Genomic DNA, 26283 nt, shown 5'->3' on the forward strand with positions numbered 1-26283 from the left:
CATAATACTAGATAGGATCCTAATATCCTATCTATTAGGATATTGGACCACATGCGTAAATCACAACTTGCTTTAAATAGAAAAAGACTCTTAAGAAAATCTCATTTCTACTCATATTTCTTTAGTTTCAATGCATTTATCGCTTGATTGTTTTAAAGTTTAGTTGAAGCGCAATGTTCTGTTTTGAGGTTTCATACAATTTGAACAGAGGTAAATATCCAAGAAAATTAGAGCATTGGCTCTTGGGCTTTGACTCAATTTATAAATTTATATTAGAATTTTTCGTTCATCTTTTGTCCACACTAAGGAAGGGGTATCAATTAGAATTTTGAGCGATTTTAATTCTGTTAATAAATCTAGGAATATTCAATCAGAATTTTAAATGATTCTTTGAAATTCAAAGTCTATTTATTGAGGATTTTAAGATATTTTATTAAAATCCTTATAAATGGAAATGTATTGAAATAGAATTTTAAAGAATTTTGTAGGTATATTCAATTAGGAATTGGTTTTAAAGAATTTTAAAAAGTTGAGGAATTTGAGAGATTTGATAACGTATTTTAAACATTCACAAGTACATAGATTTGAATCAAAATTTAGATGAAATATCTACAAATCAATTAAACTCCATCAAAATAAATAGATATATAATGCTATTCAAAATCGTCAAATTCCCTTACTATACAGCCCCTCCTAAACCTTTTATTTTGGATGTAATTGAAAATTTTAATCATATTCAAAGACCAATACCCACAAATATTAGTTCAGAGCTAATACTCACATACTAAATCTTCCTTCCGTTAACTCAAAACCCTTCTTGCTAATCGCATATTGGATTTGTTTGCATGGCGGAAAAAACATAATTATAAATCAATAGCCAGATTCCAAACGTAAAATTTCATTAATCAATAATAATTCTCGCAGTCGAAAAAAGAAAAAAAAAATAATAATAATCATGGTGATTATTTTTCATCATCGTCATTGGTCGGATCCCAACTCTCAATAGTCCTTAAGCACCTTCCTGATCTGCTCAAGCGTCACAAACAGCACCACAGTGAATGGCCCCTGCCTCGAAATCGTAGGGATGAAGCCCTTGTAAAGGGCCATGGGCCCCTCCGCTCTCACAGTCTTTAGGGCACAGTCCAGGGCCCCAGTGTACGGCGGGTCCCGCCCGGCTTCCACCTTCATGTTCATAACCCTCGTCTTAATCACGTCGATCGGGTTCGAGGCCACGGAGGCCACAAACCCCGCCGCGAAACTCGCGGTCACGTGAGTCCCGAGGCCGTCCTTCATCAAGTGCCTATCGAGAATCGCCTCCTTGAACTGGTCGTAAGACGCCAGCTGCGACGCCGTAACGATCATCGCGCGGTTTACCGTAAGGCTGGACCCGCGCCACAGGCTAAGAACCCCTTCGCTCCTCGCCATCTTCGTAATCGCGTCGATCACGTTCTTGTAGTCACGGCCGCCAGCCTGCATCCGGACCATGGCCACGTCGGCGGGGTTTCCGACGGCGGCACCAACTCCACCGGCGACGAGTCCAGCGAGAATTTTTCGGGGCAGGGGTAGGTTTCCGGAGTTCGAGTCTGCCCATCTGACTTTCAAAATTTCGTAGAGGCCCATTCGGGTGGTGGAGTAGAGAGTCTGGCGGAGGACGGTGGCGGAGACTCCAGAGAACAACGCCTTAACACCTTCGGTCTGAACAATTTTGACTCCGACCGAGATTGGACCGGCGCGTGCGGCGGCGGCCGGCGGAGGCGGGGCAACCAGGGTGGCAGAATGGGAATGAAAAGCAAAAGCAGGGCGGAGATTGTGGATGTGCTGGGGGGCGGCAGCCCGGGCGGGGTTGTTCTCGCCCTGGAGCTGCATACGGACCTTGATAAGATCCAGCGGGTGGGTGGAGCAGCCGGCGACAATGGAAGCGACGCCTCCCTCGACAAATCCTTTGATACCCATTTGCTCAAGTAAATCAAAGGTCGAATCTTGGGGGTTTTTTTCCCTTTTTTTGGGATCGTCTGTTAGAAAAAGAATGAAAGAATTGAAAATTTGGATCAAAACTGAATTGGGGGAAAAAATCGAAGGGCTTTCAGGAGGACCAATTAGGGTTCATGTCACTGGTGATCAAGAGGTGGGAGTGGCGGGCAAAGGCAATGGAGGAGCAGTGAGGGACGTTGGGCCTCTGAGACATATGCTGTATGTAAGTAGAAATGTGTCCGAATGGTTGAGTTGGAGGGTGAGGGAGTAGAGGCTGTACTTATATAGTGGGAATTGGAGAGTAGCAACAAGTAACAACTACAAGGAAAGAAAGTGGGAAGGAGGGGGGAACGAGGATGCGAGATGCGCCGCGGGCCGCGCCTTGTAAACATTTGTGGGAGTCATACGACGCGGTTATAGATTGATTGATTGCTTACTGGGACCTCTAATTTTCCGCTTATTATCTTAATACCCCCCTCCTCAATGACTGGACTTACCCGCCGAGTTTACAACTGTCTAGAGCAATTTTACAGCTTAGTTGCTCCCACTTTTCCTTACACGCTATCCCGTTCCCTCAACTTCGTCTATTGACTCGTTAATTTTGTAGTATGGGTGGGATACTCGATTTTTCGTTAATATGTTATTAATATTTGGTATATTGGTACCCTTCATTTAATCTATATATAAATTGTTCTTATTTATTGTTCAATTTTAATTCAATAGTATGCCATTTTAACTTTTTGTTGTACTTTGTCCTCCACTTGAATTAAGATCGAACAGTGGGTGATCATAATTTATTTGGAGCCTAGAGTCAAGGAGAACAAGACTCTTTGCTATATTATTTCAATATCACGAATACTACATTTGCATTACCTCTCTAATAAAGATGAAGGTCCGCCAATTAAAGAGGTAATGTAAATGTAATATAGAAAATGTTTTTTTTTTCTTAAGTACATCAATATTTTTACACTAAGGGAGGGGGAGTTCAGTTAAGCCACATAATGGGCAGCCTAATTTAGTATCGAATTCACCATCCACGAGATTTGAACCTAAGACCTCTCACTTTTAAGAAAAAAATAATATCACCATATCGTAGTACTAAGTAGGTAGCTAGAAAATGTAGTTAGAGTGACAAAAATGTTGACAATGGAGAGATGTGAGATAGAGAAAGAAAGTCTTGGTAGAGTGATAGTATTGCAAAATTGGGGGGTAAATTGATTGATACTTTCCAAAGAGTTGTTGGGGCATTTAGTTAGTTAAGCCCTAACTCTCTTCTCTTAAAGGAATTTTATTGGGTATTTAAGCCGGCTTGACTTCCAAGCATGACAATGCGTCAAACGAAATGGTAACCCTAGGGCAGCCGTCAGGACTCAGTCTGTTTGGGGCTCGGTCTCTCAACCTCTGACAATTTGACACGTTATTTTTAATTTCAAAATACAGAATAAAAAAATACAGAAAATTCCTCGTCTTCTGGACGAGTTTTCAAAGCATGTACCCGCCGCAATGGACTCGTATTAATTGAAACCACTTGATATTGCGTATTATATTATGTGTACTTACGTATCTTAAAGAATTATAAGTATGTCGACCCAAGTTCGATTCATTTTCCATGTTCTCACTTTATTATCTTTAAGTATTATATAGGAAGGTTCGACAAAAAAAAGTATTACATAGGAAGATACTACTTTTAAGTATCATGAATTTCGCACTTTACTACTTTTAGTTTTTTTCGTCTCGGTTTCATACTTAAACTTTGATTTTCTGACACTTTAACACTTATGTTAAGCTTTCTGTCAAGTTGTTAGTTTAGTGATATCATGACATAATTTTTGGTCCACCATGTCTTCCAAGAATTAGCACTCGACACTGTAGCTTGAATTTACAAGAGAATCTCTCATTTAAATGGCAAATATGGTGGACCAACGTTATGTCACGTCATTACTTAAAGAAGAATTTGATCAAAAGCCTAACAAAAGTATTAAAGTGTTAGAAAACAAAAAAACAAAATTTAGGTATGAAACTATGACGAAAAGAACTAAATGTAGTAATGTGCGAATTTCACAATACTTGAGGGAAGTGAATGAGAATTACCCAATACAAAAAGTCCCCCTTCACATATAATGGTTTACTGCAGTAGTGGAAAATAATCATGCATATGCACCTTAATGTGGGTTCGATCCTCATCAATCCCCCTTCCTACTAACGTTATCGTTTGTCAAAAGAAAAAAGTCTCCCTTCAAAATGTCAACTTTGTAAAAGGCCAATCAAATTGGGACATTTAATCAATCTGAATTTCATGACGGCCATTTCAATTTTCATTCATAACATATTGTATTCAATTTTTGTAAGAACACATCGTAGTCCTTTTAGTCAAAATTAGATGAATGAACAATGTCTAAGTTGTCAAGTATGATCCTTTAATTGAATGATTCAAATAGTGAGATTGTAAGCCTCCTATATTACTGTTTAATTTACTGATTGAAGGATTGGAGAGTTGTTGATAATTGTAATGCCAGTGAAAGGGAGTCAATTTGAGGTCCTAAATTAGCCCAAACCAATAGCAAAAAAATTGAAACTTCAAGGGCAACAATTTTTCACATTATAGATACAAATGCTAGTGTTAAAATGCATTTGGTAGTTTTCCGTTCTAATGTTTTATTTCTTAAACAATCATTCTCGAATTAAAATACTAGAAGTACTATCATAAACCTGCAAAATTCTTTTTGTTTTATATAATATGCCAATAATTTATTTTATAAAACATTACCAGACAGAACATTTACAAAAAAGTGACTTTCAAAAACAGTTGCTCTTCTTGGGCAACCAAAATTGTGTTGGTTTGATTCGTGGAGTCTAACTCTTAGCATTGATATCACTTAGTATTCATTTTTACTTGTAAGTGAAAAGTTTTATGTTTGATTTTCGTCAAAAGAGAATTTGAACCATAATTTTTCTGGTCAAACATGAACTTCATTGGTAGAAGAAGATGTTAAAGATGTTGAGATAAACATAAAAATAAGCTGCAATTAGGCCGAAAAGACAAAGAAGTCCAAGCAAAGCACATGATGACCAAATCAGACCAGTCCGCTAATAGAAATGTCACCATCACATTCACTGTGCAACTCTCCTTAATGTAGATAATATTTTGATCCAAAAAAATAAAATTATATATATATATATATCTTAGCATTGATAAAATACATAACTGGTACAATATTTGAATAATACGTACGTTAATATTGGATAACTTTGCTAAAAATTTACTTTGAAAGATTCAGCCACTTTTTTTAATTAATTAATTAATTAAATTTTTATTTATTTAAAATATGTTAAAAATACGTGAATTTTATGTGGATTGTTATTTTTATTTTAAGTTTATATGTATTAATTAAAATATGTGAAAATAACATGTATTAAACGTAAAAAGTACTCACGTACGTGTTTAATACATGTATTAAAATATGTAGTACACATATTATATGTAAATACATGTATAATATGTAAATTTACTAGAGCATACTCTTAATGTCAAATATTGGGACTGTTTTTTTTTTTTTTTTTTAAAGGGAGGCAACTGGTGGGAAACCACGGTTATCCACCCATTTCGGGGGCCAGAAAGACTCACATAGACATTTTAGCCTCCCCTTAGCCACAAATCTGGCTTCCACACCAACAGCGGGTTTCGAACCTGAGACCTCCAAATTTTAGTTTTAAGGAAGCTTCATAATCCGTCTTTTACCATTGAGCTACCAGCTAGTGGTTTAGACAAAATATTGGGACTGTTTGGCCCATTTGAGTTTGAAAATTGTGGTGAATCATTTGGGTTAGACAAAATAGTCCATGTCTCTAAGAAGTGCCTGTAGTTCACATTAGATTCAACTATTGCCTTCACAAAGAAGTTGAAACTCTATCAACTCGTTCATCTTTAGCTAGCTACTATTTTTAGTTTCGTTCTTATTTGACTTTGTGAGAAAAGTCGACCTTCCACTGTAAGCTCGGAATTATTTAGATTAATAGGCAAGACTTCTCTTCCCTTCTCCGCTCGATGCAGAATTCATACTCTCAAGTCTCAACGTTTAATATATGTTTTTTATTTTTACCCTAACCTCCTCCATATGTGAAGCATCTTGCACAGCAGCCTCAGGTTAAAAAGCATGGGTCCCCAAGCACTCATAGTCGCATACTCAGTCGAGTGGCTGCCACAAAATAATGGAGGGGATCCAGAATAAGAACCTAACCTGACCTCCACGAAAGTGAAGTTTCATGCATGCATCATCACCCAACTCTTTCACTCACCAAGAAAAGAAAAAAAATCTGATTCCGTATTCACAACTTTCACACCACGAGAATTGTTCCGCCTTTCTTCTGCTTCTAGTAGTTTTCTTATGTGCATTCCTACTTGAGAGAATACTGCACACATGTTCAGACCGATAACAATATCAGCATTAAACAAGGTTTGAGATTTTTTATGTATTTTTTAATTAAAAAAAAAACAAATACACTAAGAGGGTGGAGAAGTGAGCTAAGCATCACAAGTCACAATGAGTTAGCAATAATGTGATTCAAATTCGCATTTTGCAAGAAACAAATCTACGACCTCTCACTTCCAAATGAAGAGGAATACCACTTAATGGTAGTACTAAATAGCAAGCAAGGTATAAAATATCGATGATATCGGAAATATCGGTAGTCCAAAAACACGGAAATTTCGATGGAAATATCGGGATATTATCGATATCGATAAAAATTGAATAAAAACCACGAAAATTGTAAGAAAAACTTAGAAATTTTTATTGAAACTTTGTAGGATGTTTATTTAGTCAATTATCTATTAGTTTATCACAAAAAATTGGAAGGAAATGCATTGCATGATAGATATAACCGATTTAAGTTGATTATATAGCGAGCTGGCAAACATTGTGAGTGTAGAAAATATGTAGTAATTAATGAAAGAAGTTTAAACACACCATAATCATTTATATATAATGAATTAGTACAATATTTTACATACATGAGTGATTTAGCAATGTCTAAAATATCAATGATATCGGAAATATCGGTAGTCCAAAAAAATATCGGTAGTCCAAAAACAGGGAAATTTCGATGAAAATATCGGGATATTATGGATATTTTAGACCATGATAGCAAGAACATTTGAGTTTTTATTATAAAATTAATTGGCAAGATGAATAGTAGTCCAACTGCTTATAAACAAATGTAATGTCTCTTCTATGATGTGGGACTCAAGATACTCTCAAAACGCCCCCTCAAGTGTGACGAATTTTCAAACCTATCACGTGACAATAGAAATCGGGTGACATGAGCACTTGTAGCCATTGAGTTTCACACATGAGAGATGAGACAATCTGCTTTAATACCATGAAAAAAATTAAAGTTGCATAAAAAAACCACTTTGCTTTTTTAACACCAATTACTAATTATTTTACAATTTAATTACACTAACAATAAAACCGTCGAAGGTTAAACTGAAACTGTGAAAATCGCTACTCATATAACTCTTATGTTTCATCACTTGACCAACTGGATTCCCAGACTAAAGTTTTGAGGTCGTCCGTTTGGCGTGCCTTATAAATAGAAAGGAACGAGTAACCGATGGGTAAATGACATCCACCCAAAAAAGATATCTAAGGATTTCAATTTCTGTGGTCAACCATTTAATAGGGAATAAAAATCTCACTAGAATTTCGGTGGACCTAATTGAAGCTTCATATCATTTGGGAAAGAAAGTTGGCAGGGGAGGTAACAACTGAGGGAGGAAGCAGCTCATCTAAAAGGTTGAGCACTAATTCTGGATCTAATTTGGGATTTACCAGTAAATTGTTCAATAAAAAGTTGCTTCCGCTCTTCTCTTTAACCTTCTGCACTCCACTAATTTATTCACTCTATTGGTTTTCATTTTAACAGTTTTGTTTTAGCAATTTGTGTATAACATGGCACACTGTCATGGTAGTATTTCGTGTTACTAGTACAAGATTATGTGGAGAGTAACAAACATATTCTTTATATTGTTATACGGGATGTCATGGTGCATTCGATGCCATATAAGTCATTCTATTTCGTTTTGGGGTTTTAATATTCACTTGGAGAGATTAGGTGTGTTTTTCAGAAGGACCAGATCAAAAACCACATTTCCAATTTTCGGTACGAAATTTCAAAATTGGATCGGAACATAATTTTCAAGTTCGGAATTTTTGAAAATTTCGAAAGCGGAGTAATCTAAAAAATTTAGGAACATAATTTGAAAATTCACATGTTTTATATGTTTTTTAATATTCTCTGTCTTTTAATTACATATTAATATAAGGGTAAACTGTCGGTTTACCCCCTGAACTTTCACCTCACTTTCGATTTCCCCCCTGAACTTTTCTATTGGAAAATTAAGGACTCAAACTAATTTTTTTAGCCAATTTGCCCCCTACCGTTAGTTTTTCATATATTCCATCCATATTTCCGTTAAGTGAGACCATGTGCATAACATGTGAGGATAGTTAAGTCATTTCAATTTAAAAATGATTAAAAACTGAAAATAAATAATAATAATAATAATAATTTTCCCTCTATTTTTTCCCACTAATTCCTATCCTCAATTTTAATTTTCCCTCTCATTCCTATGCATGAGAAATAACATATGGTGTTATTGTCTTCATAAGTAGCTAAGTTAATCTTTTTTTTGAAGCATGTACTACCATTTTTATTTTCTCTAACAAATTAATAATTTGACAAATGCTTATGGTGTTATTGTCTCCAAAGCAGTGCATTAATATAAGAAACATGTCCATTAAAAAGACTAGGGTTTCTTATATTAATGCACTGCTTTGGAGACAATAGCACCATTAGCATTTGTCAAATTATTAATTTGTTAGAGAAAATAAAAATGGTAGACAATAACACCATATGTCATTTCTCATGCATAGGAACGAGAGGGAAAAATAAAATCGAGGATAGGAATTAGCGGGAAAAAATAGAGGGAAAGTTTTGCTTTTTTTATTATTTTTAGTTTTTTAATCATTTTTAAGAGTGAAATAACTTAACTACCCTCACATGTTGTGCACATGGTCTCACTTAACGGAAATATGGATGGAATATATGAAAAACTAACGGTAGGGGGCAAATTGGCTAAAAAAATTAGTTTGAGTCCTTAATTTTCCAATGGAAAAGTTCAGGGGGGAAATCGAAAGTGAGGTGAAAGTTCAGGGGGTAAACCGACAGTTTACTCTTAATATAAATATCTATTTTATCAAATTTTTTTCACTAAGAGTTTGCCTTATCTATTTTAACATATAGAAGTATGTTTAATACAAAAAAAAATTAACAAAATATATCTAAAACTAACATTAAAATACAAAATTTGAGTATATAAGAATTCAAAATATTTTAAGAGTTTATTTATCGGAATAAGTTCGGAACATTTTAAAAAAGTTCGGAACATTTTAAAAAAATTCGGAGTTATCAAAATTGGTAATGCATTACGAGTAGGGGTGGGCACGGATCAGGCCGGGCCCAAATTAGGAGGAATTGAATTTACCCGTTTTAAAATGTAATGGGCCGGACAAGGTAGATGGATTTTGAGTTTGAGAACCGGACCTAATCCGACCCGTTTCAAACGGGCCGATTCGGAGCGGTTTCATGGGTCCAATTATTATTATTATTTTTTTTTCCGTCGACGCAGCAGCACCTTGTCATCAGGTGGTGCCCAACACCAGGAAAACAGCAGCGGCGGGGAGGGGGAGCAGGCAGAGGAGTAGGATGGTCTGGGTTCGGTGATGTTGTCGAGGAGAGGAGTAGGGAAAGATGAGCCGAGTGGGAGTCTGGGAGAGGACACAAATATAGCAATATTGAATCCCTAATTCCTAAATCCCCAAATTCGAATTCAGAAAATAAAACTAAAATTGGGTGGCAAGAAGAAGAGACGCAGGGGCTGAGGAGGTGGTGAGGGCAGAGGTTCGGTGGAGTAGTGAGATTGAAGCAGAAGGAGGAGGCGGCGGCGGCGGTGGCTACGGATTCGAGATCGAGATCGAGAGGGAGGCTTGAGGAGCTGCTTCATAGATTTTTTAGCAGCAGAGCTCTTGATCGACTTGGGCTGCTTCGAGAGGGAAGGTTGAGGAGCTGCTTCATAGATTTCATAGATTTCTTCCTTCCGGGCTTCTTACCAGACGAGGTTTTTTTGGTCTTCTTCTCCAATTTTGGTTTCGAAACGGCGGCTGTTTTCGCTGCGGATTTCTCCTTCTTCCCCGCATCCGGGAGCTTGTACGAGGCCCTGATCTATCAGCTTCCCTCTCGCCGCCGAGTTCTTCAGCTGCAGAGGCAGTCTCTTCCTGAAATTCGCCGGCAGCACTGCCTTGTGCTTTGCTATGGCGTACGGACTCGATCCGCTCTTCTTGTTCGGAGCCAAAAGTGCCTCTTTTTCAATCTGGGACTCTGGGTTCACGAGAGAGATCGTGAAAGTGAGTGAGGACTGGCTCAGTGAGAACTGAGAAGATCTGTGTGAAATTGTTGTATGTGTGTGCGCCCGTGTATTCAGAAATTTGGATCCATCCTGCCTCACAATTTACCTGGACCCGTCCCAACCCGCTGGTCTAAAATCCGTTTGCCCATCCTTAATTACGAGTCTCGCCGCATTTTTTTTAAAAGATATTCAGATTTAAAAATGTTGAGTTCAAATTCGGAAGACGAAGGGGGAAGAAAGAGGAATCAACTTTTCAATTTTTTTATTTCAAGTTTCAAACGTGGCTAACAATTTTGTTGTAATTAATTATTTATTAAACTCTTACTACAGCCGTTAGATTATAATGACGATTGAGATACAACTTGCCGCCCAAAAAAATTCTCCAGGACATCTGTGGGGCCAAGCAGTCGAACAAAACGATAAATTAGCAGATTTTCATTCCGTGGGCCCAACCAGTGGAAAAAACAGAGGAAGAAAAAATAGAAAAAAAGAAACGACGCCTGAGAGATTCGAACTCTCGCGGGGAAACCCCATGTACTTAGCAGGCACACGCCTTAACCACTCGGCCAAAGCGTCGCTTGTTAACTGAGCGTGCTGCCTGGTTATTTATAGTATTTTAATTCATGTGGGCCTTTAACCGCAACACAAATAATTTACGTGGGCCTTTAGATGAAAAATCACAGCACAAAGAATTCATTTGGGCCTTTGAAAGAGGCCTCAACACAAAGAATTCATGAGGGCCTTTGAACACCCAGTCTGAAGAAGACTTTCGTTACTTCAATCCAAACCAATTGTGTACATCCCCACGTAACAAAATTTTATTTTCTAAGGGACCATTTTGATCGAAATGCGTTATAACCTTTTAGCCATAAATGATATCATTTTCTAACGGGTTGGTCTAATGCAAAGCGAAAAAATGAACTCTCGGCATTTATTAGGGCCACCGGCTTTGCTTTGATGTACCGCTTGACTTGGGAATCAAAAGTACAATCTTGTCTCATGTGTTACAAGGTCTGAATAAAAGAGAATTAGTTTATCATCCGTGTATAATGAGAAACCTCATATATTAAAAAAATTATAATCTATTTTAATCCGGTATTAAACTTGTCATCCATCCTCTATTGTTGCTCAAATAGGTTTGACACTCCTGAATATGTTTTAAATCAATGCTATACACTTATATCACGTAAGTTTTCTTCGTCATTTCAAATGATCCTCTTGTTTAGTATTGATGCGTAATATTATGAGGGGTATAATTAACTTATCAATCTCAAGTTGATTATTATTTTGTTTTTATCACTTTTATCACGTAACATATCACAAAAGAATTAAAATACATACACAAAAAAATGTCAAACCATAATAAAAAAATAAAAACTAAAAGTCTTTCAACTCACCTTATGGCTGAAAAAGAGAGAAAGAATGCATGCACCTGTTTCATCATGAGGTACGTTGTTGTCTACATTAGTTTTAGTAATTCCACTATAATTTTTATTTTTTTAAAGGGACCTGCAAGCATTGTCACAACAATTCATTCTTTCGGAGGTTAGGAAGACTTACATATACATTTTAACCTTTCCCTGACCCCTATTTTGTAATTCACCAATGTCAGAAATCGAATTCAGTATATGTCATGTGGAATACGGACCTGAAATTCGTCGTCAACCATTGAGCCACCACGTGATGGTTGTAAATCCACTATACTTAGGTGTGTAAAAGCAGGATTGTCGATCTATGACTAAGTAATGTCAATCCATTCAAGTCAATATATGTAGTTAATTTCCATTGGCTATGGATAATATCAATTTATAGGCAGATATCGGTCCAATCAACCGCGGCCGACGACCCAACAAGCTCGGCAACTTGGGTTTAGTTGGTATGCAGATTCATCTCATAGACTTGGTCTTTTGAGCAGTCACTCCGCTGGAATGTGTATTTCATGAATTAAGCCTTAATTAAAGCGGTTTTTATAAAATTTAAACATGCATGCAACCGAATTCTTTAAAAATAAAGCAAGTGACTTGTAGCCCAGTTAATTAAGAACAATATTTGCTCTTGTACCCGAAATTATGTGTTCAAATCTCCCTCGACGTTGTTTAATGTAGATTTTCCTATTATTTGTCCTTAAAAAAAATATTCTTCAAAATGAAAGTTTCTTATGCTGTATGCATATGACATATAAGATAACAACGTATGCTTTAGAACATTTATTCTTTTAGGTAGGGAACACATCCAGTCATGAAAGTCAATATTTTTAGTTTAAACATGGCAAATATATTTACCTATAGTGCAGGTCATAGACAAGAAAATGTTTTGTGTTTATATTGTCTATAAGGAAATATATTACTTATAGTGAAGGTCATAGAAAACAAGAAAATATACCTAGGTCAATAGGATTTTTATTGAACAATATATATTATCTACATTAAGGGGTTGGGCTTAACCTCACAATGGGTTAGTAATAATGTAATTCAAATTTATCTTTGACGAGAATTGAATTTGAGACCTCTTACTTACAAGTAAAGATGAATATTACTATACTGTAGTACGTAAATAGGTTAGAAACTAATGAATTCATGCACATATAATATATATATACACACACACATACATACATACACCTACTACATATATGACATAAATTCTAATACATATGTGATGTGTAAACCATCAGTCAATTATATTTATGATATTATAAAATATTATCCATATTGAATATATGTTTAAAGAAATAAGCAAAAGGTTGACATGGAATTAAATAAATGTTGAATATATGACACTTACAAAAGTCGACCTCTATCAAATTTTACAATTCATAAGGCTTCAGTCACACAATACTAAAAGTTAAGGGGGAATATTTTTGCTTACCATCCTTAAGTACTGGTGATATTTACTACTTTATTTATCATCGTTATATGAGTTTAAATTTAGAGTTATTTATAGTGGATATACATAAATCTTAAAATATAAAGTCACCCAATAATAATAAGTGGGTGGTGAGCACAAATGCATCCGAATTAGGGATAGGAACCAAATTTGTCCTAAAAATAATTATTACAATTTGAAAACAAATGGAACAATTCTACAGAAGATATAACAAAGTAATCATACTTCAGAAAATATAACAAAATAATATGCAATCTATATGGTAATGCCAAAGAGACCAACTTTTTAAATGAAATTGTGTAAACTATATGACGTGGTTATTGATGATTAACATGTTTATTTTCTATTGGTGACACATCATATGACTTGCAAATTTAGTTTAAAGAGTTGGTCTACCTAACATTACTCCAATATATATAAAGGGGACTGCACTCCTAATTAATATCACTAAGGGCTATTGGGCGATATTAGTGTTAGCCATACTGAACCTAAAAGTTTCATTAATTAATATTAAATAGAATTATATAGACGTATTATTTTGTAAGGATACCTCCAGTGCGGCCTTCTTCCATTGCCAACTCTGGCTTAGCATCATCATCATCATCATCATCACCACCACCATTACCATCAGTAGTCAGAGTTTGATTCTCAAGCCCAAAAATGAAAATTTAATATTGGTTTTTTTAGCCAAAATGGTCCATGAGATTTGAATAACTCCTCACTTTGGTTCCTGAGATTTGAAATCGATAGAATTGGTCCCTAAGTTTGTTCACAATCAATGATTTTGGTTATTCCATGAAAAATCTTCATAAAATAAGGATAGAATGAAAAAAATACCCTTAATTTTTGTCAAATCATTTTGGCCAATTGTTTATTATATTTGAGTGTAGTTTTGTCATTTTGATCCTTATTTAACATAATTTTTCACTGAGGGACCAAAATGATTGATGGTGGACAATCTCAGGAACCACTTCTATTGATTTCAAATCTCAAGGGCCAAAGTGAAGAATTAGGCAAATCTCAGGAACCATTTTGGCTAAAAAACCTTTAAGATTAAGATGACAAATGTTATCATTCAATTCTTAATTTTCTTATTCTTTCCCTTAATACAAATGCCTGTGCGTGTGAAAATACTTTGATGCACCACATTTTCGGATAATCTTCATTATGTAACACATCAAATGAGACTAATAACTAACAAATATTCCCCCATCAAGTCAGAATAAAATCATAAATCACCTACAAGGTACAAGTACAACTATTGCCGTATATTTATTTCTTTCCTATTGGCAGTTTTTCATTAATTTGGGTTTTATTAAAAAATAATGCTAGAGAGACTAATTTTGTAGATTAAAATTGCAAATTCAATGACGTGTCACAAAAAAATAAGCAGTTAATAAACACTTAAGTTATGATCCAATCATCAACTTCCATACATGTCATTTAGTTTTAAAAATTTAAGTCACCTTAGCATTATCTTTTATTAAAACTGAGTGAATTTTTTTGTCTAGAAAATAAGACTTACAAAAGTCTATCTTTAAACAACCTTTATATCTGGTGCTCAAATATAAAAGAGTTTGAAGTCGAGATTAATCGGGTAAACTGCCAAGTTGATGAATTATTTGTCAGTCAAACAGATTATAGAAATGATGATCGAGTTGATAAACGATGGGCAAGATGACTACGTAATCTAATCAAGCAAAGTCAAACCCAGAAACTCCTATATTTCCGTGTCAACTCAATCTAGCTTGCTGTGATTAGTATGGAACATCAAGTGGACATGTGCGGGTTTATTATACGTAGAGATTAACAGAATTCCATGGTAGAGCAAATTGCTTCAGAAGTGAGTAAATCAGTCCAAACTACCAATTAGATTGAAGCATGCAGCGCAGCAGCTGTATTTGTTCTCTGACTTTGTCATGCAGCCCAACTTGTTAAACTAGATATATATATATAATCTGAGAAATCACATGCTTAACTATGGAACTGGTTTTCAATCAAACGAGTCGGTGTTGCATCTTTTTTATGAAATAACAACTGACTAATAACTAGCTTAAAGACTTTGTCGTTCAACTCTCCAAAATGAAGGGCTTGTCCCTTAGGTTAAAATTGTTTACCCTAGTTAGTTAACCTTAATTTCTTAAAGAACGGAGTATGCCTCTGATCCAAATTCGGATGCTTGATTATATCATATAATAATTATTTTGGTAGGTGAAATACCTTTAAAATTCTCCTTTGAAGAGATGGTACTTGAAATATCTTTAAAAATGGTAGGTGAAATATCTCTTAAAAAATATTCTCGTTTTGAAATGAATAATTAACTCATTTTGCAATTTTCCTTTTAATTATATATGGAGCATGGTTTTAAAAAGTGCAAGGCGCTAGTCGGACGGCGAAAAAAGGCCTAGCGCCTAGGCGGCGAGAAGGGCCTAGCTCCTAGGCACCTAGGCAGGGCCTAACTCCTAGGCACCTAGGCAGTTTTTTTTTTTTAATTTTAAGTAAATTTATTATATAACATGTAAATAAATGTCTACTTATACTTAAAAAATACATAATTATATGAGATACATAAATTGCCAAATAAAATGACATTTATAAGTACTAGAATATATTGAAAACATGAGGAATAAACATAAAATGAATGTTCATCAAAGTATCCAATAAGTCTAAGTCTCTTACAATTTATTGAAAAAATAAAATGCAAAATGAAAATTATCTATTTTCTATCTAAGTAAGAGTCATAATCTATGTGGTCTAGACTGGTACCTAGGGGAATAAGCGGGCTGTCACCATTTCTTATTTTTTTAAACGCTTATGGATTAATTGTGATAGTCGCCTAATGCCTATACGGGTCTAGACGGTGCTAAGCGAAGATTTTTATAACACTGTAGGGTACTTAATTTCGTCAACTTTTTGTGTATATATGTATGTAATATGTATTGGGGATCTACATGTCCTCTGGTGCGCGCCCAAACATCATGCACGTCGTGTACGTTGACTATACGCATGGATGCGGCGGCCCTAACGCGCTGTTCTCTAAACTTAGGGTTATGCCATCCACATCTATCCTCATCACCTAATAACTTCCAAATACCCTTTATTTTTCAATTAAGCCACTATTAATATCCTTTTGGAATATTAGACTACATAGGGTTGGAACATGGCCTGCTATGTCACCGACATAAAAATGATTAAATTGAATACATCCACTTGTGTACATGGTTTTTGAACATATAATTCCGTTTAGGCACCAAGTGCCAATTGACCCAACGTCGACAAATGACATATGACAGGACAGTGGAGCGACACAAACGAATCTTCCAGGAATATATCTATTACTAGTATATCGTTAAATAAACCAATAGCATCAAAGGAAAAAATCTTGTTTCTACACTGTTTAATGAGGTAATCAGGGTCGAACAATGCTTGTCTATTCAAAGATAGGAACTCTTACTCAAAAAAATATGTGTTCGAATTATAGAGATTTGTGCTAATGATCAGAATTGTTCATATATATTATAAATTATTGTGTAAAGATCATATATGCAAAAAAAAATAAAAAATAAAAAATAAAACTAAGGTCTTTTATTGTAGTAAATATATAGACGGTTTGTAATGTTTTTACCAATTACGTTCAACTGTTTTTATACAGTTCGATGATTAATGGCCTTAGTTTTAATTGATTTTTTGCAAAGACGATCTTTATGGAGTAATTTATAATACGCCATGTAGAACTATAGTTCCCTGATAAATTCTTATACTACAGCCATTTAAATGCTCTACTCAGTTTCAAGCTCACGGTATTAAGCTCTGCTTTCTAATATGGTGTAAAAACATGTTAGCATTAGTCTTAACAAACTATACGTTAGATCATTCTGTTACAAATGTGTTACATTGTGGTTTTCTAAAAATAAAATTTAACATGCACTTTCGTTTTCTGTATTTATTAATATATATGTGACAGCTGCTGTAGCCTTCATTCTTCCTCATCAATAAATCAATATAGTGTATATCCATCTGAATTGTGAAGACTGGAGCACTCTTATTTGGACATAAAATCGTGCACGTTTACTTCTCGACAATCTATACCAACTTTATATTCTCTAAATAATAGTCAAATTCCTGATCATATTATATATAGATGCACACCCCGTGACCTTATTATACACTAATTCCTCAAACCTCTCCATTGTAGCAATGGCTTCTAAGTTCTTTCATCTTGTGAAAGTTTCATCATTTCTCATAATCTTCCATTTCCTCAGCTCTCGATCGCTAGCAGATGTCCCTCTAAACACTCCTCTCCCACCAGAAACCATTTGCAAGTCCACCCCACATCCTTCTTACTGCACATCTGTCCTTCCCCACAACAACGAAAGTGTCTATGACTTTGGCAGGTTTTCAGTCCAACGTGCACTTTCCGAATCCCATAAGCTCTTAGATTTGTATGAAAAATATCTTCAAAAGGGTTCAAGTTTAACAAATCCTGCAATCCAAGCACTTGAGGACTGCAAGCAGCTTGCATTGTTAAACATTGATTTCTTATCGAGCTCCCTTGAAACTGTTAACAAAGTGAGTGATGTTCTTCCTATCTTGGATGCCGATGATGTCCAAACATTGCTTAGCGCAATTCTAACCAACCACCAAACTTGTTCTGATGGGATTGCATCTCTGCCTTCTTCAGCTGGGAGTGTCCTAGGTGATCTATCAGTTCCACTCTCTAACAACACAAAATTGTTTAGTACCTCTTTGGCTCTCTTTACCAAGGGTTGGGTGCCTAAGGACAAAAATGGGGTGCCAAAGCAACCCAAGAGGCAGTTCAAATTCGGGAAGGGACGTTTGAACTTGAAAATGTCAAGCCATGCTCGTGCAATTTATGACTCCGCTATCAATCATCGGGGAAGAAGGCTACTTCAGGTGGGAGATGAAGAAGTTTTGGTGAAGGACATTGTGGTTGTGAGTCAAGATGGAAGTGGAAACTTCACCACCATCAATCAAGCCATTGCCATTGCACCAAATAACTCTGTTGCTAGTGGTGGGTACTTCATGATATATATCACTGCCGGTGTTTATGAAGAGTACGTGTCAATTATATCACAAAAGAAGTATTTGTTGTTCATCGGAGATGGTATCAATCAGACTATCATCACAGGAAATAACAGCGTAGGAGATGGATCGACAACTTTCAATTCTGCTACTTTAGGTAAGGTTCAAAATTTAATAAACAAGCTGACTACGTAACATATATATATGATTGTCTGACAAAATATATGTGTGTGAGAATTAAAAATCTATACAATATGTTACAATTGCAAATATTTTAAAGATGATTGATATAAGCTATATAATTTACTTCGTGATCCCCATTGCAGCTGTGGTGGCACAAGGGTTTATGGCAGTAAACATCACTGTTCGTAACACAGCTGGGCCAAGCAAAGGACAAGCAGTTGCACTTCGAAGTGGAGCGGATTTTTCAGTGTTCTATAGTTGCAGCTTTGAAGGGTACCAAGATACCTTGTACACACATTCCCTCAGACAATTCTACAGAGAATGTGATATCTATGGAACAGTTGATTTCATATTCGGCAATGCTGCTGTTGTTCTACAAAATTGCAATATCTACCCTCGTCAGCCTAATCAAGGGCAATCCAATCCCATCACAGCTCAAGGTAGAACAGACCCGAATCAGAACACAGGAACTTCAATCCACAATTGCACTATTACACCTACACCTGATTTGGCTTCGAGTAATTATACTGTCAAGACCTATCTAGGGAGGCCATGGAAGGAGTATTCAAGAACAGTTTACATGCAAACTTTCATGGGAAGTTTAATTGATCCTGCTGGATGGCTTGCTTGGAGTGGAGACTTTGCACTAAGTACATTGTATTATGCTGAGTACAATAACACTGGTCCTGGATCAAGCACTACAAATAGAGTTACATGGCCCGGTTACCATGTGATCAATGCAACTGTTGCTGCTAATTTTACAGTCTCCAACTTCTTGCTGGGGGATAATTGGTTGCCTGACACTGGAGTCCCTTACACTGGTGGTTTGGTTTGAGCAACTTGTTAAAATTGTTGTATTGTTTATTTCATTTGATGTGCTTTTATGATAAACATTCTTCTTGTGAAATGGTGAAAGCTATATTTATAATTTGAACATGTATGGTTCCTAATTTATAATTAAAACAAAATGCTTCTAGCTAGCTAGCAATGCCATAGAATTTTTCTTTTCTTTTCTTTTCTTTTCGGAGTCATATCTGCTGTTAGTTTGAATAAAACTGGGAGAGGTCGTTGAAGGTTAGCAAAATGTAACCTATATCAATGATTTTAAGTGAAGCCATGCATATATGCCACCCTGAAGTCGCTGTGTATGTTACAACCAATTACGCTTAATTATAGCAGTTTGATAGGAAAAATTACAATCCATGCATACATGCACGAATATGCGTGAAGGACGAAGCAACGGCCAAACTCGATTCTCGTTGCACCGGTCATTTCTTTCTCACAGCAAAATTTAGCTCCGTCCGTGTTTTAAGACCTCCCCCTTCTCCCTCCCTTTCAAAACCTGTCTGTAAAGCGTCCCGTGTATATAAATATATATATTCTTCCTCTCTCCCACCCCCACCACCCCATCGCCCAATTGTACATATCATTTTCCTCTAGACCAAACATAAAAAAAAAAAAAAAAAAAAACAACAACAACAACAACGCCTCTCTCTGTAGTCCTCCCTCCATGAATCTCTGATCGGGGTGTAATGTGGTTTTCGCGCACAATGTCTCGCTAATTTACACATGCATTGTACAAGTTATGATGATGACGACGAGCAAATAAAGTGTACTAATTGGCGGAGACTCACATTAAACACACCGATCTGGGTAAAAAAATCAAGAGGAATGGAGGTGCAGAGGATGAGGCAGTTGATGTTATTATGGTCTAGAATGCAAAGCGCTCGTGTGGCCCTCGTGGGTGGGAATCACACAGCCGCCCGGTTTTGCACTCGCTAAATTATTTTCGCTCTTCGTGTGGCCCTCTCCCTCTCTCTCCCAAAACAATCATTCATCTGCTCTCTTTTCTTTTTTTTTTTCTCACAATTCAATCTTTTACCTGTCCGACCGAATTATTAGTCTAGAAATTCTCAAACTTGCACACAGTATTAATACCCAAATTTTTTTCGCAACTATGGCGATCAATTTGATCCAAGGTTTCCGTACCAAATGCCACCCAAAGCATGCTGCTCCAATCGGATTGTATCCAGATGCCAAGTACTTGGTTATTCGGATTCCCAATTCCAGAGCCTTGATCCTCGTTGCTCGTTCTTTGATCTTGGCTTTGTGCATCGCCTCACTCCCGTGGTTGAACTCACTCCTTCCCACAGCAACCACTTCTCTGCCTGAAATAATGAGCTCATCCGACGTGGTTAATCTGGAGCTTCTGCCTTTGATCTTCCGCGACTTGGCCAACGAAGGTCTATACAGGAAAGGCACACATAAAGCTGTTTACGTAAGCAACGGAGATGAAGAAGCTGTTAAAGCATCTCAGATCCTTGATAACGATGATATCAAGGAAATCGAGCTTATCAACTCCGACAAACGAAGCTTAACCCCTGAAAACTCAATCGACTTTGCCTTCGTCTCTGCCTTCCCTGATGCCTCAAAGTTTATCGAAAGGACCCTTAAAATCCATGGGATTGTCGTGCTTTCGCTCAGCAATGACGCCTCTAACAGTTTCAAGAAGCCTAACAACTACAAGATGGTGTACCTGAGGCGATTTGACACGATCATTTTGGCAATGAGGAAGACCAGCACCCATGCAACCGAAACTTCATCCTCTACCACCACCTCTCCCACAAGGAGAAGGCTCTTGGCTGAGGAGGCAAAGAAGGAGGCGCTGAAGAAGCTCGAAGATGTGCTTCTAGAGCCCCCGAGAGCCTCATCTGGGAAATCGAGGAGGTACTTGAAGAGAACAAGGTACCTCCCGGACTTGATGGGTGACTCGCTCGAGAGCTACCCTAGAAGGGTTTTCATTGACGTAGGGTTGCCAGAGAAGGAAGGCGGAAGTGGGACGAGCTGGTTCGCAAAGAACTACCCTACCCGGGACAAGAACTTTGAGATGTACAAGATCGAGACTGTAACAGAGGATAGTTCCGGGAAGGAGGTGGTTCAGACCGGAATATCGGAGTGGCTGAACAAGAATGTTAAGGATGAGGAGTATGTGGTGATGAAGGCCGAGGCCGAGGTGGTGGAGGAGATGGTGAAGAGTAAAGCGATTCATTTGGTGGATGAGCTTTTCTTGGAGTGCAAGCACCAGGGACATAATCAAAAAATTAATGTTAGGAGCCGCAGGGCATATTGGCAGTGCTTAGCATTGTACGGACAGCTTCGGGACGAAGGTGTTGCGGTGCATCAATGGTGGGGTTAGACAGAAAAAAGTTTCCGAGGCATAGAGAGAGAGCAGAGGGAGTTCCATGATTTCAGAGAGAGAGAGATGGAGAGAGAGAGGTAACAATATAGCAAGCAAAAACTGTCGTTGTTTTGTTAATGTTTTTTCTTTTTTGTTTTCTTTTTCGATTGCATTTGTTGTGTTGGTGTGTACTACTTTGTATGTATGGGCTTAGAGTTCATATAATTTGTCGTCATGAAGAAGAAGCTCTCTGAAGATCAATTGACCATAAAAGAAGATGAAGGGTTTGTGACACGAGGGATGGTTTCAATTGAAAGTTGGAGGGGTGTTATGTTATTAAAAAAAAAATAAAAACAAACAAAGAAATACAGAGAGATATATATATACATATATAGAGTGTGCTGCTGCTAATTCTTTCATTGATTTTTGGTACTTGTATCATTTAGTCATGATTCAGGGCTAAGCTGCCCAGATGTGTATGAATTGAGATCATGGTTTTACAGGCTAGTGAGAAATGTTGGAAGCCAAACAGTTTCCAGCAACAAGAAGAAGCCAACGGCTAGTTTTGTTTAAGAGACCAACAACTAGTTCTCAAGCCAAGTCCAAAGAGACAAATGGAGGGCTGAGATTAAAACTGGGTTGTATGGTTAAGATTAGAACAGTACAAGGTTAGGTAGAGTCCTTTATCTTCTTTCTCAATAGAGGTAAGATTGTAAATGGGACCAGAAACCTACCAATTTGATGATGTATATCTGAATGTAAAGTTGCAATGTTGGGGAGCCGTCACTTCCTTTCATTCTCATTCTCTCCACTTTGATTTCTTACCGAAACACTGAAATTCTCTTTGATTCAAATACACAAATACAATACATTAACATGGTATCAGAGCCTAGAAAGTGATTCAAGAACTGATAGGAAGTCTGGATTAAGCAGCGGTGAGCTTAGAGCTCATATTTTCAACGGAGAGTACTATGACTTTTGAAGGATTAGGATAACCACCATCTTCAAGTCACAAGACCACTGGAAAATTGTTCAAGAAGGGTATGAAATTCCAAAGTCTGATGATGAGTTAGAGGATGATGAGGAACTCTCTGTGATTTGAAAAATATATTGAGAGACAATGAGATGAGAGATGCTAAAGCTCTGGGAACAATACAATGGGCAGTTTCAGATGCTATTTCCCCCCGAATATCACATGAAGAGATGGCCAAAGCTGCATGAGAGGTCCTGCAAAGAGAATACAGAGGTGACAAGAAGTTAACCCAAGTAGAACTTCAATCTCTTAGACGTGATTCTGGTATACACGCATGAGAGAGGATGAACCTCTTAAAGATTATTTTAATAGATTGTTTAATGCTGTGAACCAAATGAAAACTCTTGGGGAAGAACTACCTAAGGAAAGACTTGTACAGAATTACTAATCAGTTTGACAAGACCATATGATTCTATAGTAAAGTTATAAAGTAAACTAAGGACATTGACACATGCACAAGAAGTTATGGCTTCTTTGAAAGCTTTTGAGCAAAGGCTAGAAAGGCATGCTGGTGCACCCATAGAAAGGGCTTTTTAGTCCTTTAGTGTTAATCCTAGAGAGGGGATTCAACTGGTCATATAACAACTTCAAGCAACAAAAGAAAACATGGAAAGGGAAAAGTAAAAAATGGGACGGAAAACCAAGCTTGCCTGTGAGAAATAATACATAAGGCACAAAGCCACTCTGCAAAATCTTTGATAATGATCATCTCGGTGTTTGTTGGATCAAGGGGAAACCCAAATGTCACAAGTGTAAAAGGTTTGGTCATTTGTCCAAGGATTGTGGTTCTAAAGGAAATCAACTGTAAAATATGCACACAAAGTTGAGGAGGAGACAAATTTGTTCTATGCTTGCAATGTCACTACCATTGAGAAGAATAAAGGTGTATGGTACATTGACACTGGGTGCAGCAACCGTATGACTGTACATGAGTCTTTACTCATCAACATTGACAGGGAATTACTGGAAGAGTTAAAATGGGCAACGGATAACTTGTGAAAGCCACTGGTATAAGCACTTTGGTGATTGAGACAAAACAAGGAAGAAGATATATCAAAGAAGTCTTGTTGATACCTGGGCTGGATAAGAATTTAAGTGTAGGCCAGATGATACTACATGCTATTTTCTATTTTTGGTGACTTAATGGTAGAAATCTTTGATGACAGAAGCTTGGAGAACTTGGTCACCAGGGTTTAAATGACAGTAAACAGAAGCTTTCCATTGTTACTAAGCTATTGTCAGTCTATCTCACTGAGAACAAGTGTCACAAAGACTACTTGGCTATGACATAAGAGATATAGCCACTTGAATTTTCAAAGTTTGAGAGACTTACGGAAACTGGAAATAGTCCTAGGACTACCTGAGCTGCAAGAAGGAAATGAAACCTGTGAAGGATGTGTCTTAGCAAGCATCATATAGAGATAGTTTTGAGACATGCAAGACTTGGAGAGCTACACAATCTCTGGAAATTATCCACACAGATGTTTGTGGTTCAATGCAAACTGCAAAAGTGATTAAGAACAAAAAAAATTTAACCTTCATAGATGATCATACTAGGATGTGTTGAGCATATTTCATGAGGTATAAGTCTGAGGTGTTCAACATATTCACGAAGTTCAAAATGATGGTTAAGTTCAAAAGACCAACGGCTAGTTCTCAAGCCAAGTCCGAATAGACAAATGGAAGGCAGATTAAAACTGGGTTGTATGGTTAAGATTAGAACAGTACAAGGTTAGGTAGAGTCCTTTGTTTTCTTTCTTAATGGAGATAAGATTGATGACCGTAAATGGGACCAAAAACCTTACCATTTTGATGATATATATATGTGTGCGCGCGCGCGAATGTAAAGCTGCAATGTTGAGCAAGCCGTCACTTCCCTTCATTCTCATTTTCTCTACTCTGATTTCTTACCAAAACACTAAAATTCCTTTTGATTCAAATACACAAAATACAAAACATTAACAAGAAATCTCACAATTTTCTCATAAATGAGGCGTCTAAATTCATCTTCTTTTAATAATATTATATATTCATTTTATTAAGTTTATTATGTTTTGATATTGTGTGGATTTGTTCTCTAGTTTCATCAACCTTGTTGTGTTAAAAAAATGTTCTATCTTGCCTTTGATAAAGAAATGTTTGAGTAGGCTGGCTTTCTTGCACAACATGTTATCTCGACCCGAAATGACACGAAAGTAACAGATTTGGGATCAATACGAATTGGATAGTTATCGAATCACACGTTAAAAACCTGTTAAGATAACGGGAATGACACGTAAATGACACAAACACTACCGTTTGCCACATCTTGACGTTATGCATGACAATTTCTTGTATGACCCATTAACCTGGCACGAAATGACACGACTGGTCATTATCGAGTCACTTGTTAAGAACCCGTTAAGATAACGGGTTTGACACGACACGATCCGTTATGATCATTGGTATGACATAAAAAGAATGCGAATATGAGAAACACGATCTGTTTGCCAAGCCTAAATTTGCGACTCTAAGCCACTTTGGAGTTAGCCCAGTAGTGAAAGTGGTGGGTCGATGGGAGTCATTGTTCCAAACTCTTATGAGGTATTCATCAATTTATCACCTGAACTTGTGACCATTGGCCAATTTCCCCCCTCAACTTTAATTTTGGTCAATTTCCCCCCTCAAGTCTCCTAATTAGTCAATTTGCACCCTACTATTAATTTTTTGGGTAAAGTACAAAAAACTACCTCAACTATTGGTATCACGACAGTTTCATACCTCATCTTTTTAAATTGACAATGTCATACCTCATCTTTAGAATTTGGTCCAATGTTATACCTTCCATTACTTGGCCGTTTACTTTTCAGTTAAATGCTAACGTGGCTTAAGTCGGGGCTCATTTCTATTAAAAATTTAATAAAATATTATTAAAAACTTAAAAATTTTATTTAATATTTTTTAAAATAATAAAGAAAAAAAAAATTTCCCTCTTCGTCCCTTCCCCTATCTCTCTCTCTCTCCCTCTCTCTGTCTCCCTATCTTCATCTTCTTCCCTGCTTAATCTTCAACCAAAAAAAAAAATTTGAAAACCCATCAACCCCTCCCCACCCCCTACAACCCAGAAAGAAGAAGAAGGAGGAAAAAGAAGAAGAAAAAAAAAAAACCACAACCTAACCCAGTTCGTCTCCCCCCCCCTGCAACCCAGAAAGAAGAAGGAGAAGAAAAAAACCCCCCCGGCCGCCGCAACCGAGAAAGAAAAAAAAGAAGAAAAAAAAAAAAATCCAAAGCGAACCCAATTCGTCCCCCCCCCCCAAACCTAACCCCCTGCCAACCCCAAATCCACCACTCTCATCCATTCTCCACATCCTCTTACACCAATCCTCCATCATCTTAGCGCACCCATCTTCCCGCTGACGGGATCTGGGTTTATTTTATTTTATTTTTTCTGGGTTGCAGGAGGGAGAAGAGGGGGTGGGGGAAGACAAACTGAGGGTAGATGTAGGGGAAGACAAATTGGAATTTATTTTTTTATTTTTTTGT

At 36.9% G+C, this 26283-nt stretch overlaps 3 protein-coding genes and 1 non-coding gene across 4 annotated transcripts; 2 read left to right on the plus strand and 2 right to left on the minus strand.

Annotated features, from left to right (window-relative positions):
- Positions 1-880: 880 nt before the first annotated feature.
- Positions 881-2667, minus strand: LOC103441661 (mitochondrial uncoupling protein 5-like). Its single transcript, XM_008380353.4, has one exon. The coding sequence runs from the start codon at positions 1951-1953 to the stop codon at positions 1000-1002; it is 954 nt and encodes a 317-aa protein (XP_008378575.1). The 5' UTR covers positions 1954-2667; the 3' UTR covers positions 881-999.
- An 8265-nt stretch (positions 2668-10932) lies between these two features.
- On the minus strand, positions 10933-11014 carry TRNAS-GCU (transfer RNA serine (anticodon GCU)). Its single transcript has one exon. It is a non-coding gene; the product is annotated as a tRNA-Ser (tRNA).
- Positions 11015-17472: 6458 nt separating this feature from the next.
- On the plus strand, positions 17473-19530 carry LOC103410907 (probable pectinesterase/pectinesterase inhibitor 20). The gene is made up of 2 exons (XM_008349560.4): positions 17473-18524; positions 18694-19530. The coding sequence occupies exons 1-2, from the start codon at positions 17522-17524 to the stop codon at positions 19383-19385; spliced, it is 1695 nt and encodes a 564-aa protein (XP_008347782.1). The 5' UTR covers positions 17473-17521; the 3' UTR covers positions 19386-19530.
- Positions 19531-20507: 977 nt separating this feature from the next.
- On the plus strand, positions 20508-21746 carry LOC103410942 (uncharacterized). The gene has a single exon (XM_008349590.3). The coding sequence runs from the start codon at positions 20508-20510 to the stop codon at positions 21744-21746; it is 1239 nt and encodes a 412-aa protein (XP_008347812.1).
- The last annotated feature ends 4537 nt before the right edge of the window (positions 21747-26283 follow it).

Source organism: Malus domestica, chromosome 08 (genome assembly GCF_042453785.1).
Source record: "Malus domestica chromosome 08, GDT2T_hap1".
In the NCBI taxonomy this organism is placed as follows: domain Eukaryota; kingdom Viridiplantae; phylum Streptophyta; class Magnoliopsida; order Rosales; family Rosaceae; genus Malus; species Malus domestica.